The sequence below is a fragment of the Macaca mulatta genome, chromosome 4 (genome assembly GCF_049350105.2).
Source record: "Macaca mulatta isolate MMU2019108-1 chromosome 4, T2T-MMU8v2.0, whole genome shotgun sequence".
Taxonomy (NCBI): Eukaryota; Metazoa; Chordata; class Mammalia; order Primates; family Cercopithecidae; genus Macaca; species Macaca mulatta.
The window spans coordinates 28,318,547-28,331,637 of NC_133409.1; the positions used below are offsets into that span (position 1 = coordinate 28,318,547).

The window sequence follows — 13,091 nt, forward strand, 5'->3', positions numbered from 1 at the left end:
GAAAAAGCAAAACAGTTAGATAGAAATTACAATCCATTTATGTAAAGTTACACTTCTCCTGACCCATTTGCATTTATTCCACCTCTTCGACCTCTGCCACCCCTGAGACAGCAAGAGCAAACCGTCCTTTTCCTCCTCCTCTTCAGCCTACTCAACATGAAGACATGGATGAAGACCTTTATGATGATACACTTCCACTTGATGAATAGTAAATGTATTTTATCTTCCTTATGATATTTTAAATAATATTTTCTCTTCTGTAGTTCACTTTATTGTAGGAATATAGCACATAATACATATAACCTACAAAATAGTTGTGCATCAAGTTTATATTACCAGGAAGGCTTCTGGTCAACAGGAGGCTATTAGTAGTTGAGTTTTGGAGAAGTCAAAAGTTACATGTGGATTTTTCAACTGCATGGGGAGTTAATGCACCTAGCTACCACATTGTTTAAGAGTCAACTGTATATTCCTGAATTTCTAGCTTAAATATATAATCTCCATTAACTTTTCACTTACTGCTACTTAGGAATGGATATAGGAATGGCTCCTCTCTCTAACTTCCTAGGGAACTTTTCACTAACATCATTTCCTTGTAGCCATCTTTCAATAGCTCATGTCTATGTCCCTGATGACACTCTTTGAGAATGGAAATAATATCTTACCACTTGTTTGTAAACTTCGCATCACTGAGCACAACTTCGGGCATATGGTAGTGACATTAGCATGATACATGTTTTCAATAAGTTGATTGATCATATTTTATAATAAAAGATGCCTTAATGCTGATTTATCTTTCATAATAGTAAATTAAAAACAAATACCACATAAAAGTAGACATATTCTTTCCTCCGCTTAGTCTATTCTGCTATTAATACTTATGATTGCATTTAGATTCTTGTGTTGTGTTTTTCAGTTCTATCAGGTCACTTATGTTATTCTCTCTACTAGCTATTTTGTCTGTCAGCTCCTACAATGTTTTGTCATAATTTTTAGCTTCCTTGCATTGCATTAGAATGTGCTCCTTTAGATTAGTGAAGATCAATTGTATCCACATTCTGAAGTTTACTTCTGTCATTTCAGCCATCTCAGACCCTGATCGGTTCTGAACACTTGCTGGAGAGGTGATATAGTCATATTAAAGGAAGATGGTACTCTGACTTTTTGAGTTCTCAGCATTCTTGCACTGATTCTTTCTCATCTTTGTGGGCTTATCTACCTTCAACCTTGAGGTTGCTGCCCTTTGAATGGAGATTGTTTATTTGTTTGTTTGTTTTTTGTTTTCCTTTTAATAGCCTGGTTTCCTTGCCATAGTGTTTCTGTAGTTTGTTGGGTGTCCACTCCAATCCCTAGTCACCTCAAATTTTCCAGTACCTGGAGGTATCACCAGTGAAGACCGCAAAATGACAAAGACGACTGCCTGCCCCTTCCTCTGGGAGCTGCATCCCAGAGTACAAGAACAGACACATAAGCCAATAAGTTAGAGAACCCAAAAATAAGACTCACACCTACAACTATCTGATCGACAAAACTGACAGGATTCCCTATTCAATAGATGGTGCTGGGATAACTGGCTAGCCATACGTAGAAAATTGAAACTGAACCCCTTCCTTAGACCATATACTATGCAAGTTAACTCAAGATGGATTAAATACTTAAATGTAAAACTTAAAACTATAAAAAGCCTGGAAGACAACATAGGCAATACCATTCAGGACATAGGTATTGGCAAAGATTTCATGATGAGGACGCCAAAAGCAATTGCAACAAAAGCAAAAATTGACAAATGGGATCTAATTAAACCAACAAGCTTCTGCACAGCAAAAGAAGCTATCAACAGAGTAAACAGACAACCTACAGAATGGAAGAAAATTTTTGCAAACCATGTGTCTGACACAGGTCTAACATCCAGCATTTATAAGGAACTCAAACAAATTTACAAGAAACAACAAGCAACCTCATTAAAAAGTTGGCAAATGACATGAAAATACACTTTTCAATAGAAGACATAGATGCAGCCAATAAACATATGAAAAAAGGCTTAATATCAGTGATTATTAGAGAAATGCAAATCAAAACTCCAGTGAGACCATCTCACACTAACCAAAATAGCTATTATTAAAGTCTAAAAATAACAGATGCTGGTGAGGTTGTGGAGAAAAAGGAACGTGTATACAAAGTTAATGGGACTGTAAATTAGTTCAACCATTGTGGAAAACAGTGTGTTGATTCATCAAAGACCAGCGTGGCATACCATTTAACACAGCAATCTCATTACTGGGTATATAAACAGAGGAATATAAATCCTTCTGTTACAAAGACACATGTACACATGTGTTCATTGCAACACTATCTACAACAGCAAAGATATAGAATCAAGTCAAATGCCCATCAATGATAGACTGGATAAATAAAATCTGGTACACATACACCATAGAATACTATGCAGTCATGAAAAAGAATAAGATCCTTTGCAGTGACATGGATGGAATGGGGGGCCATTATCCTTAGGAAACTAAGGATAAACTTATAAGTGGGAACTAATTGATGGGCACATATGAACACATAGAGGAGAATAACACAAACTGGGGTCAATTGGAGGGTGGAGGGTGGGAGGAGGAAGAGGATCAGAAAAAATAACGAATGGATATTAGGCTTAATGCCTGGGTGATGAAATAATTGGTACAACAAATCCCCATTACACACTTTTGCCTATGTAAAAAACCTGCACATCCTGCACATGTACACCTGAACTTAAAATACAATTTAAGTAATAATAATAAAATAGACATAAATACTTAATGTAAACTAATAATAGGAAATTGTTAGTGCATGTTACTTTTTCTATTATATATCATCAGTAAAATAAAGCATAAATACAATGTTATGCAAACAGGAAAGGACAACATAATGCACCTATTTTGTACACAGTTTTTCCTTTTCTGAAGATAAATCTAAAGTTCAGTTGTAACTTTTGATGTAAACACTCAATATACCATTTTATCTCTATTATGCTTTCTTTCTGCAGTTTAAAATTGTTCAACTTTTCTTCTCCTTTTTTTTTTTTTTTTTTTTTTGAGACGGAGTCTTGCTCAGTTGCCCAGACTGGAGTGCAGTGACGCAATCTCGGCTCACTGCAAGCTCCGCCTCCCGGATTCACGCCATTCTCCTGTCTCAGCTTCCCAAGTAGCTGGGACAACAGGTGCCCACCACCACGCCCGGCTAATTTTTTTGTATTTTTAATAGTGACGGGGTTTCACCAAGTTAGCCAGGATGGTCTCAATCTCCTGACCTCGTGATCCACCAGCCTCGGCCTCCCAAAGTGCTGGGATTATAGGTGTGAGCCACCATGCCCGGCCTCAAAATTGTTCAACTTTTCACTGATCTTCCAAAGAATGCATATTTTAAAATTACACAAAATTACTTCAAATGGGCATGCTCACTCACTAAAAATCACTAAAAATAAGAAAATAACTTACACAATTTATTTTGGTCTAATGGCAGTGCTCTTAAGATAAGTGACTTTAATAATTTAATATTTAACATACACATAGAAGGGTTAATTACAATAATTGCTTAAATATAGACTACGATGTGTGCAAATGAATACATGCAAAAATTTTTAGACCAACAGCATGAATGTCTGCTTTCATGTAGTATCACTTTCACTATACAGAGAGATACAGATATAGATAGATATAAATATATAAATCTCCTTATATAGATATAAAATACTTGAATTAGGATTAACAAATGGAAAGACTATAATGGAAATTTTCCTTAGGATTTATTGTCTTCCTTTTTTACATTTTCCCCTATTCTATGCTACTCATCCACTCAACCTTCATCACTTGCCTTGAGTGCCCTGCTAATCTCTTGAATTCTTCCCTTGCCAAACCTGTTTTTAGAAAGTCTATTTTAAAAATATTTCAACTTTCAAATTAATAGCCAATAGGTCAATGGATTACGTCTCCATAAAATATTTGCACATTTAATTGTGGGAAAGAAAAATGTTTAATCTGTTAGGTTGGATCGCGTGGGACTCCTTTTTTAGAGATCAAAAATGGTTGAAAGCAGGTAAATACAGGTTCATAAAAATCAATGCATGATAATAATAAATTGTGGGCATTTGTCTCGCTCTGTATGGAGCCTCTGACATTTAAGGTGCCCTCTTAGCATTTCATAAACAGTGTTCAATTGCCCAGTAAATAAAGAAAATGGTTCTAGCGCTTTGATAAACTTACCCAAAATCTGCTACCAGAAAGCAAGGAATTTTTGTTAACTTTAGCATACATTTAATTTTATTGCTTATTACTTGTAAAATATACAGCACGTAGCATCAGTTTTTTTTTTAATGTTTTGGATGTCTAAATGTTTTATCCAGCCATGATTGTAAAACTGTAAAACTAGCTTTGTTCCAATCAAACAGAACATCTCCTTGTATGTAAATCTTACAAAATACCCTTACCTGCTTTGGACATCTTTTCATCTTTTTTAGTTTCAGGTTCTGTGGTAAAACATACACATAAACACGTACAAACAAAAGGGGAAAAAAAATTTGAAAAATAATCAGTACAAAGTGGATTAATAGGTAGGCTTCACTGATTTTTCTTGTCTGTTCTCAATTTCAATTATAGTTATATACTGTTATCAAAATATTAATAGAATATGTATCTTTGGTAAATCATAAAGTAACTTAAGCAAAAATACTTTGATTTTAATATCCAGTTTGCAAAAAAGTTTCATGCTAATCAAGTAATTTGGCTTCTTGTCTTTAATAAAAGCCAGGACTTATAATTTATGCTTTCTCCAAATATTGCAAATTTAAAAATTAATAAAAATTGCTCAGAAGAAAAATGTCATAAATTTTCCTAATTTGATCAACTTAAGTAATTTTTTTGGACTACTATACATTTAATTCATGGGGCTCCACCTGGTGGTTAATATAATTATTGTTTTCCCAGTATTTCTATTAGTATTAATTTTATAAAATAAATCAATTTTACTTAAATTTAATATAATAATATAAACAATCAGTGAAATGAAGTATCTTGTTCTCTTATTGTCCTGGGACAGTGTCTTTTGTCCAGAAATTCTGCATTCTAAAAACACCAGTATAAAATAAATTGATAGCTTCTTTAAACTATTCAAGTAATATTTATAGCCCCACCCTAATGAATAGATACTTGCCTATATTTTCATGTTGCCAGCCTATCCTCTTATTTAACCAACTTTGCTTAGGCTTTATAGTTATCTGTTCTTGGTATAGAGTCTTCTTTTGATTAATGGAAGAGTTCTGGTACTTTATACTTTTCCTCCCTTCAAACAGCAGAAAAACTGACATCATAGTTGGAATACCTAGTGAGCATAAACTATGTATAAGGGATAATGCTACCAGTTTTATTTGGGTTTTAGCCTAGCCATGTCTCATTTTCTGTAGTTATAATTTAAAAAGCTAAGTTGTTTAACTGCAGAATTGTATATAATAAAGAATGTCATAGGCTTGTACATCCTACTCCCTATAATACTTGAAAGCACTCAGTATGCAAGTATGGAATGCAAGTAGTATTGGTGCTATTAATGCACTCTGACACTCTTTGGCACATATTTCTCCCCTTTTTTTGACACATTCACTTAGCTTGTAGATATACCCTATTTTAATGTTTTCTATGTGCCACAGTATTATAGAAAATTTTGTTATTGTCTGTAACCACTCTTTAGATTTTAAGCTCCATTAGTGCAAGAACTGTGTTTTATTACTCAAATATCAGCACTGGGTGAAATATCTGACATGTGGTATATGATCAACGAATATTGTTGAAGGAATGAATGAGTGAAATAAATGGAATATATAGAAAGACTAAAGGTCCCTGTTGGGTATCCATAGTCCTAGAAGAAATTGATTCATCTTGTGCCTCTAGAACTAGAGATAAAAGTTCAATGTCGCATAGCTGTTGCATTTACATTTTATTTCAGAAACTTAAAAAAATAAGTGATGTCTTTATGTTTCCAATGATAGCAAATATGGCCTCCAATAATTCAATGATACCTTCAATTGTTGGGTTTCCTGATGCTATGTTTTGTCTCAGTCAGTTTAGGCTAAAGTTAATTCCTACTTAGTCTACAATAACACAATTCTCTCTTTTGATGGTGAGTTCTGATGAGATTTTGGCTTCTTTGGAAAGGAAACAACTTTTTTTTTTCTCCAACAGTTCTGTCTTTATTGAATCTACGCTAGGTCAACAGTACAGTTTAAACTTTCAAGCAAATTAGCACAATTCTAGTAATAAGAATTATTTTTTCTGGGGTACTTATTATGGCTCAAGTGCTGGTCAATTGTTAACTTGTGTTATTCCGTTATTTTATGAAGTACATGCTATTTTAATCCCCATTTGGTAGATGAAGTGACTGAAGCTTACGGTTCATTCAGCTGCTAAGTGGCAGAATTATGATTCCATTTTCCCTACCTATTTCCCTTCACCCGGGTCATATCCCAAGGTCTGGATAGAATGATCTTGGTCTCCTTCTTAGTTCTGTTTCTGAAGTATGGCTAATTTTGAATATTTGGATTTCTTAGAAACAAATTACTGCAAATTTAAATCTTTTTTTCCAAGGACACAGTTCATTAGCATTTTGCTCATCAAGAATAGGTATCTATTTGAAACAGTTTTGCTTCCCACTCTGCACACAGCTCTCACTCCTGTCAATCACATTGTTATTGCAATCTTGAAATGAAATCTTCTCGGACTTAATGTGTGTCTAACGATCTTTTGGAAAAATTGTGGAGTATATTTTTATCAACTATGGATACAATACAACCAGAACCAACTTCGGTCTTGTACACAGAATTTTGTATGCATTCTTATGAAAAGATGCTATCTAATGTGTAGCTATGGGCCCTCTTTCTAGAATAGAATTACTGGCTTTAGTGTTATGTGAACAGTAATGCTAAAGATGACCTAGGATAAGTTTTTTTGGTGTATGAAGAGTCAGTTTTTGGGTTCTATAATCTGACTTTAAAAGCAAGCCCATTTCCTAAGTTCTGTGACCTTGGGCATTACGTAAAACCTCAAGTCTTTATTCTGCCATTGCTAAAATGGAGAAAATAATGTTGTAAAATTGATGTGAGAGTTTGGAGTGATGTGTATAAAGAGCTTAGCTATTTTTAAATTATGCTCATAAACTCAAATTGCATGATCTTTCAAAGTAATTTTCTTCTTTTTTTTAAACAGAATTGGGACTTTGCCCTTGAATATTCGAGGCAGGAATTGATATGTGAGAAATAGGCAACGGATTTTCTAAGTTGAACAACTCTTTTATTAGGCTACTCGATTTTTAAGAACTCAGTGCACTTATTTTGTAGATGGTATTTCTACTGACAGTAAAGTATTTTTTGAGCCATATGAGATTGCAGTTTCTAACCAGGATTTATTTCAAGCCATATAAAAACAACTATATATATATTTACATATGTGTGTATATATATATAAACTTTGTCTATATATGAAGCTCAATAAAAAGTTATAATGAGATGCTTCTGGAAACTAAGGACAGTTGTTAGTTAATACTGGCCATTGGGACCGTGAGTTCAGAGAGGCGGCAGGCAAGCATTTATTTTTCATTCCATCTTCACTGTTTAATTTTTTTCTACCACTAATTACTATTGTAGAATAATAACATATCTAATTTCTGTAAACATTTGCCACTGAAGCCTTTCATTTTGGGCTACACGTACAAGCATTGCGGAAATATGGAACCAAGAAGGCCCCATGCTAAGTTGTTGAGGCAGGCAGCCTGCCATTTCCTGTGCAGACTTTTCCAGGCTGTTGATTTCATTTGTGAAATGTAAATTGCTAATGGGCCTGGGGAAGGGAGCTTCATTAGTGATTTTTCAATGTTATCAATAGTATTTTTAAGTAGAATAAGCAAACCAAAACTTCAGCATGCAAGTGCTTAAGTCAGAAGGGCAGCAGTGGAGACCAACTCTGTTTAGGAGTCTCTGCTTTGTCTTCATAAAATGAAAAGAAACACATTTATTCAATATATAAATCCCAAGAATCTGCATTCTTTTCAGAATGCCTCTATTTTAAGTACTTTGCAAGGCAAAAGCTAAATATCATTGATTTTTTTCTCATTTTTTTTTATTATCACAGTTGCTTCTTTAGCACATAGGTATCTTACATGTGCAATAAAATAAAATAATAATTATTATTATTTTGCACCAATGACACTTTGCATTTGCCACATGGTAATCTCTAAGGTAAGTATATTATATATGTCATCTATATTTTATTTATATAATATTAATCATTCATTTGTTTATTAGCTCTCTAACCCCAATAGCATATAAACTTAATGAGTCATGGGATGAATTTTTATTTTCCCTAATACATGACAGTGTTTAGACTGTTCTTTGCACAGAAGAGAGATCAACAAATATTTGTTGAAAAAATGGACAAATTTCACAATCCTTACATACCACTCCTATGTGGTAAATGTTATTATTAGACTCAATTTACAGATAGCAATACTGAGACTTAATAATATGTTTAATAATATGTAAATATACTTAATAATATGTTTAAATATCCCTAGTAAGTGCCAAAACTGGGATTCAAATTCTGTTTTCAAAGTTTTAAGCTCTTAAACACACTTCTAAAACTAAAGTTGCTACAGATAGAATTGAAAGCTTTGAAGCACTGAATACATGAAAACTATATGGCACACCACATTCTACTTCTTATAAGTTGTCCGTCTATATTATCTATGTTGTGTTATCTACACAAATTACTAATAGTCATTAGGATTATAATTAACATATACAATATAGTCACAGAGGTTTCTACTTTTTTCAAGCCAGTCTTTAAATCATAAATCATATTATATAGTTTCCTATGTTGAGCTGGTAAAACTAAGCAGTCTGAGCACTGATAGAAAATGAATAACTCTCTCACACACTCCTGGAGTAGTATTCAATGTTTAATGACATGGGAAGATGTTATATTTAAAAGCAGTTCACAAAACCTACTTCTGTAAAATATATAAAGGAACATTAGCAGTGTTATCGCTGGTCAACCATAGGTGAGTTTTAGTATGAGGGGGTTTGGAAAACATGGTGGCTGAGGACATAGGTCTAAAATCAGACTGCCAGACACCAGTTCTGGATGGCAACTGTGTGACCTGGGCAAGTAACTCTCAGTGCTTCCATTTTCACGTTAATGAAAACAGGATTGCTGTGAAAATTAAACACTACACGTGAAGTACTTAGAATGGTGCCAGGTACAAAGCAAATGGTGGATGTCAACCATTTCATTAATATGTTAAACTACTTTTCTCACACTTTTATAACACAATTTTAAATACAATATGGATTTTAAAATAAAAAGAGTTTTATTTGTTACAAGCAACATTCATACATTTATTCCAAATCCATGGATTTTCCATCATTTGAACCATTTTTTATTCAGGATCTACTGAATATTTTGACTTTGATGAAAACCTGCTACTATTACTACTACTACCTGCTATTACTACTATTACTACTACAACTACACAACTACTACACACAAAGACACACAATTTCACAACTTTGTTGTTGTCCTAACTATATTATTTAAAAGAAAATGTGATGCAATGTCCGTGTGCCTGTACACACACACACTCACGCTCTTCTACATTCTGTTTTCTGCACGAGGAAGTATTTCATGGAATATAGAAATACTGTCACTCCAAATAGCTTGACTTCAATATTTCAGATATGGGATAACCCTCCCTAAATAAGTCTTAAGAGGAATGCTTATTTTGCAAATATTCAGTCTGCTGTTCTGGATGGTATCTGATTTCTTCTGCTGCAGACACATTGCTTTGTGGTCCAGATAAATATAACTGTGAAAAAGACAAGATTTGACTGCCTTTGAGTTTGATTTTGAACTTCTTCAGTTCATAGATTGTCAAAAGAAGAAATTGTTCTAACTTTGGGTGAGGTCACACAGCGAACCAACACCCAACATCTACTGCTACATAGCTTTTCATCTTATCTGGCTGTACATTTCTTTACTTCAATATTCTACTGACTGCTTAACATTTTCCTTTCTCTTATTTAGCCACATCCATATGGTCTTGACACTTCATGCATTCTCTATGCTCCCATTTTTCCTGATTATCTTTCTAAATTAGTATCATCTTTGCTCATGAATTGAGGAATCCTTCCATGCATAATAAAGAAGCAAGGTGATGATATTCTCAAGTGATAGTTCAACCTCATTCATGTCAAGGAGTTGCAGAGATCATTTTTGCCACTGCAGTTGAAGGAAAACAAACAAACAGGCAAAAGCTAACCAAGCAAACAATTCCTCAGTTTGAAATTTATTTCCTTTTCAACCAAGTAATCTAATATGTGGTCTCTGAAACTCTCCAAATTTCCATTTTCTTACCTTTTGAAATGGGAACATTATAATTATCTCAGGAATTTGTGGCTAGAATTAGACTGAATAATTTAACAAATATTTCCTGAGCATTCAAGTACTAATATTGAAATAACAGATCTCCATTGATTGGATGAAAATTTGGCCTGCCTTACTGAAGGGAGCATTGGCCAACATTTCACTTTTCCCCTGTCCCAGCTCTTTTTTCACTGTCTTGTGAGATCTTTGAAGACAGGAAATTTGTCTTTTCGTCTTTGGAGCCTCGCTGCCTAGAACAGCCACAGAACATTATGTGAACACTCAAAAATTGTTATGGATATGTAACTAAATTAAAATGCTGTTTCAAAATGACAGGGAAATCAAAATGCTAACTTCATTTTTAGGGTGTTTAAATCAAAATATGAAGCAGAATCCCTGTCTCACAATCCAAAACACTTACATGTGTGGAAAAACACATTAGAACTGACCCACCAGACACTGAACCCTGGTGCACATTATCTTCAGATATTTATATTTAATTTGTCTGTCTGATAAAACTATTCAGAGTGGCTACATGAACTAATTTATTTATTGCTAGTTATTTCAGGAAGCAAAAGCCTCAAACTACTGACATCAGTGCTTTTTCCATAACACATAGGCACACACAGAAGCACACCTCCACACACGCATGTTCTCTGTCTCTCTCTGTCTGTCTCTGTCTCTCTCACACACCTCTCAGACCCATTAAGTCAACAACAGAAACAAAACAAAAGCAATTATGCTTGATAAGTTTCTGTAGGTGTAGTTTTAAAATGACTCCAGTTTGTAATGCAGGTGCTTAAGTCATGACTCAATGCTTTATGCCTGAGTCCTGATTCTGCAATCCTTCCTTGGCAACATTCCCATAGGAGTTTGATGCTCACAGAAAAGCGTTGCTGAGTGGATATTAAAAAAAAAAATGGGCCACAGGGTATTCTCTCTTTGCAGCACAGAATAAATGTATACATTGTCCCTGCCTTATTCTGTCATCATTTCATTTTCATTGTCTTTTGTCTTTTGTATATGCTAAATGCAATGTACCACGCTTCTGATAGTGTCACTCTGCTTTTATCTGTTCTTTCTTTTATGCCTACTTATATGTGCCTCATTATTCTTTCCTTCCCTGAAGCTTCCCAATGTGAAGAGTGGGCATTTAAATAGGTAAGATATAATTGGAGGTGGCTGCATGCATTTGTAGGTCCTGCAGAAACTGTCAGAACCAGGCCCTGTGTTGTTATTTGAAGATGGCAGATGGCAGGTTGGAAATATTTCAACTAATGAACCTGCTGACTTTAAACCATTCAATGGGTTCGGAAAGTTGTGCAAAAGCCTCTTATCAAGGTAAATAGGCAGGCATTCCTTAGTTCTCCTTTACTGAGGGGAAGTCACTAGACTCTTGCTTGTTTTTCTGGGTACCAGTATTGATTTTCTTGAATTTGAAGTAAGAATAATAAATTAAGTAGATAGAAGGTCATAGGTTTAAGTATGAATCATCTTATATCTTGTTCAAAAATGTAAAAATAATAGATGACTTACAGTAGAAATAATATATTTTTTAAAATGTTAATAGACAGAAGTCAGGTGTGTGGTGCATGCTTACAATTACAGGTACTCAGGAGGCTGAGGGAGGAGGATCTCTTGAGCCCAGGAGTTTGATGCCAGCCTGAGCAACAGAGCAAGACCTCATCTCTTAAAAAAAAAAAAATCCCTTCAAGGAGAGAAGCATATTAGAACATATGCATAAAATAGCTTGGAGTGATAAGAAGGGTTGCAGTGCGATAGTAACCCATTCTTTCATTCAATTCTGCCTTTTTAATGAGGGCTGACATTTAAAAAATACCCAGGAAGGAATATTGGAGCTCTATGCTTAGACTTGCACGTGTATTTCACATACACACAGCTGTACACATATTGTTGTTGTATATTAACATTTAGGATGAAGAAAATAAAAATTCTCAGTGCTTGGATACAGTACTTTTGTAAAGCCAGTGCTTGCAGAGAAAATCCTGGCCCCCTCAACTACTTTTGAAAATAATACATGACCTCTTTCCATCCTATCAACTTGACATTTTGGCATAAGGGACATAACGAGAAATGTGTCAGGGTGGAAATTCCTGCCTAAAGTGAAAGTGCTACTGTTATGGGTCCACTTTTCACTTTCACAATTCTTCAGAAAATGGCTAATCATGGTTTTTAAAGGCATCTTCTAAGATTTTATTCTTTAGAATCTTGATGGGTCTTTTTATTATTAATCAACAGATTATCTGTAACCTTCCTCCATTCCTAGCAAACACAATAAAATTATTACAAAGACAAAAATTTTGACTATGAGTTAGGATAAGTTTTGCTAATATATTCCAATATTGAAAAAAAAGAAAAATAAGATTATTTTTAGTGGTTATTAAATCTGATAGCTAAGTAGCTAATTCAGCATAAAAATCTTGGACAATCATTTGGTCTTTGGGCATCAGTTTCTTCACTGTTAACATGATAGTCGTAATATTTCTCCCTAAAATACTTCAGGGCAGAATTAAATCGCACTAAGAATTTGTATTAGAGACTAGGCACCAAAAAACTCAGAAAAAGGAAAGAAAAATTAAAATACTAAACCAAATATTCTAGACTCAGTATTAGACTATGGAAATGTTT

General features: G+C 34.2%; 1 protein-coding gene across 30 annotated transcripts in view; it reads right to left on the reverse strand.

The window, feature by feature from the left end:
* The window catches only part of TRDN (triadin), a 410,920-nt gene that overhangs the window by 95,990 nt on the left and 301,839 nt on the right, over positions 1–13,091 (reverse strand). For all 30 annotated transcript variants that reach the window (XR_013416180.1, XR_013416179.1, XM_077999343.1 and 27 more), the window contains exon 24: positions 4,469–4,507. Coding sequence is in view for 28 of the 30 variants with exons in the window: in XM_077999343.1 (XP_077855469.1) it covers positions 4,469–4,507 (39 nt within the window). In the remaining 2 variants the exon portion in view is untranslated. The remainder of the gene's footprint in view (positions 1–4,468; positions 4,508–13,091) is intronic.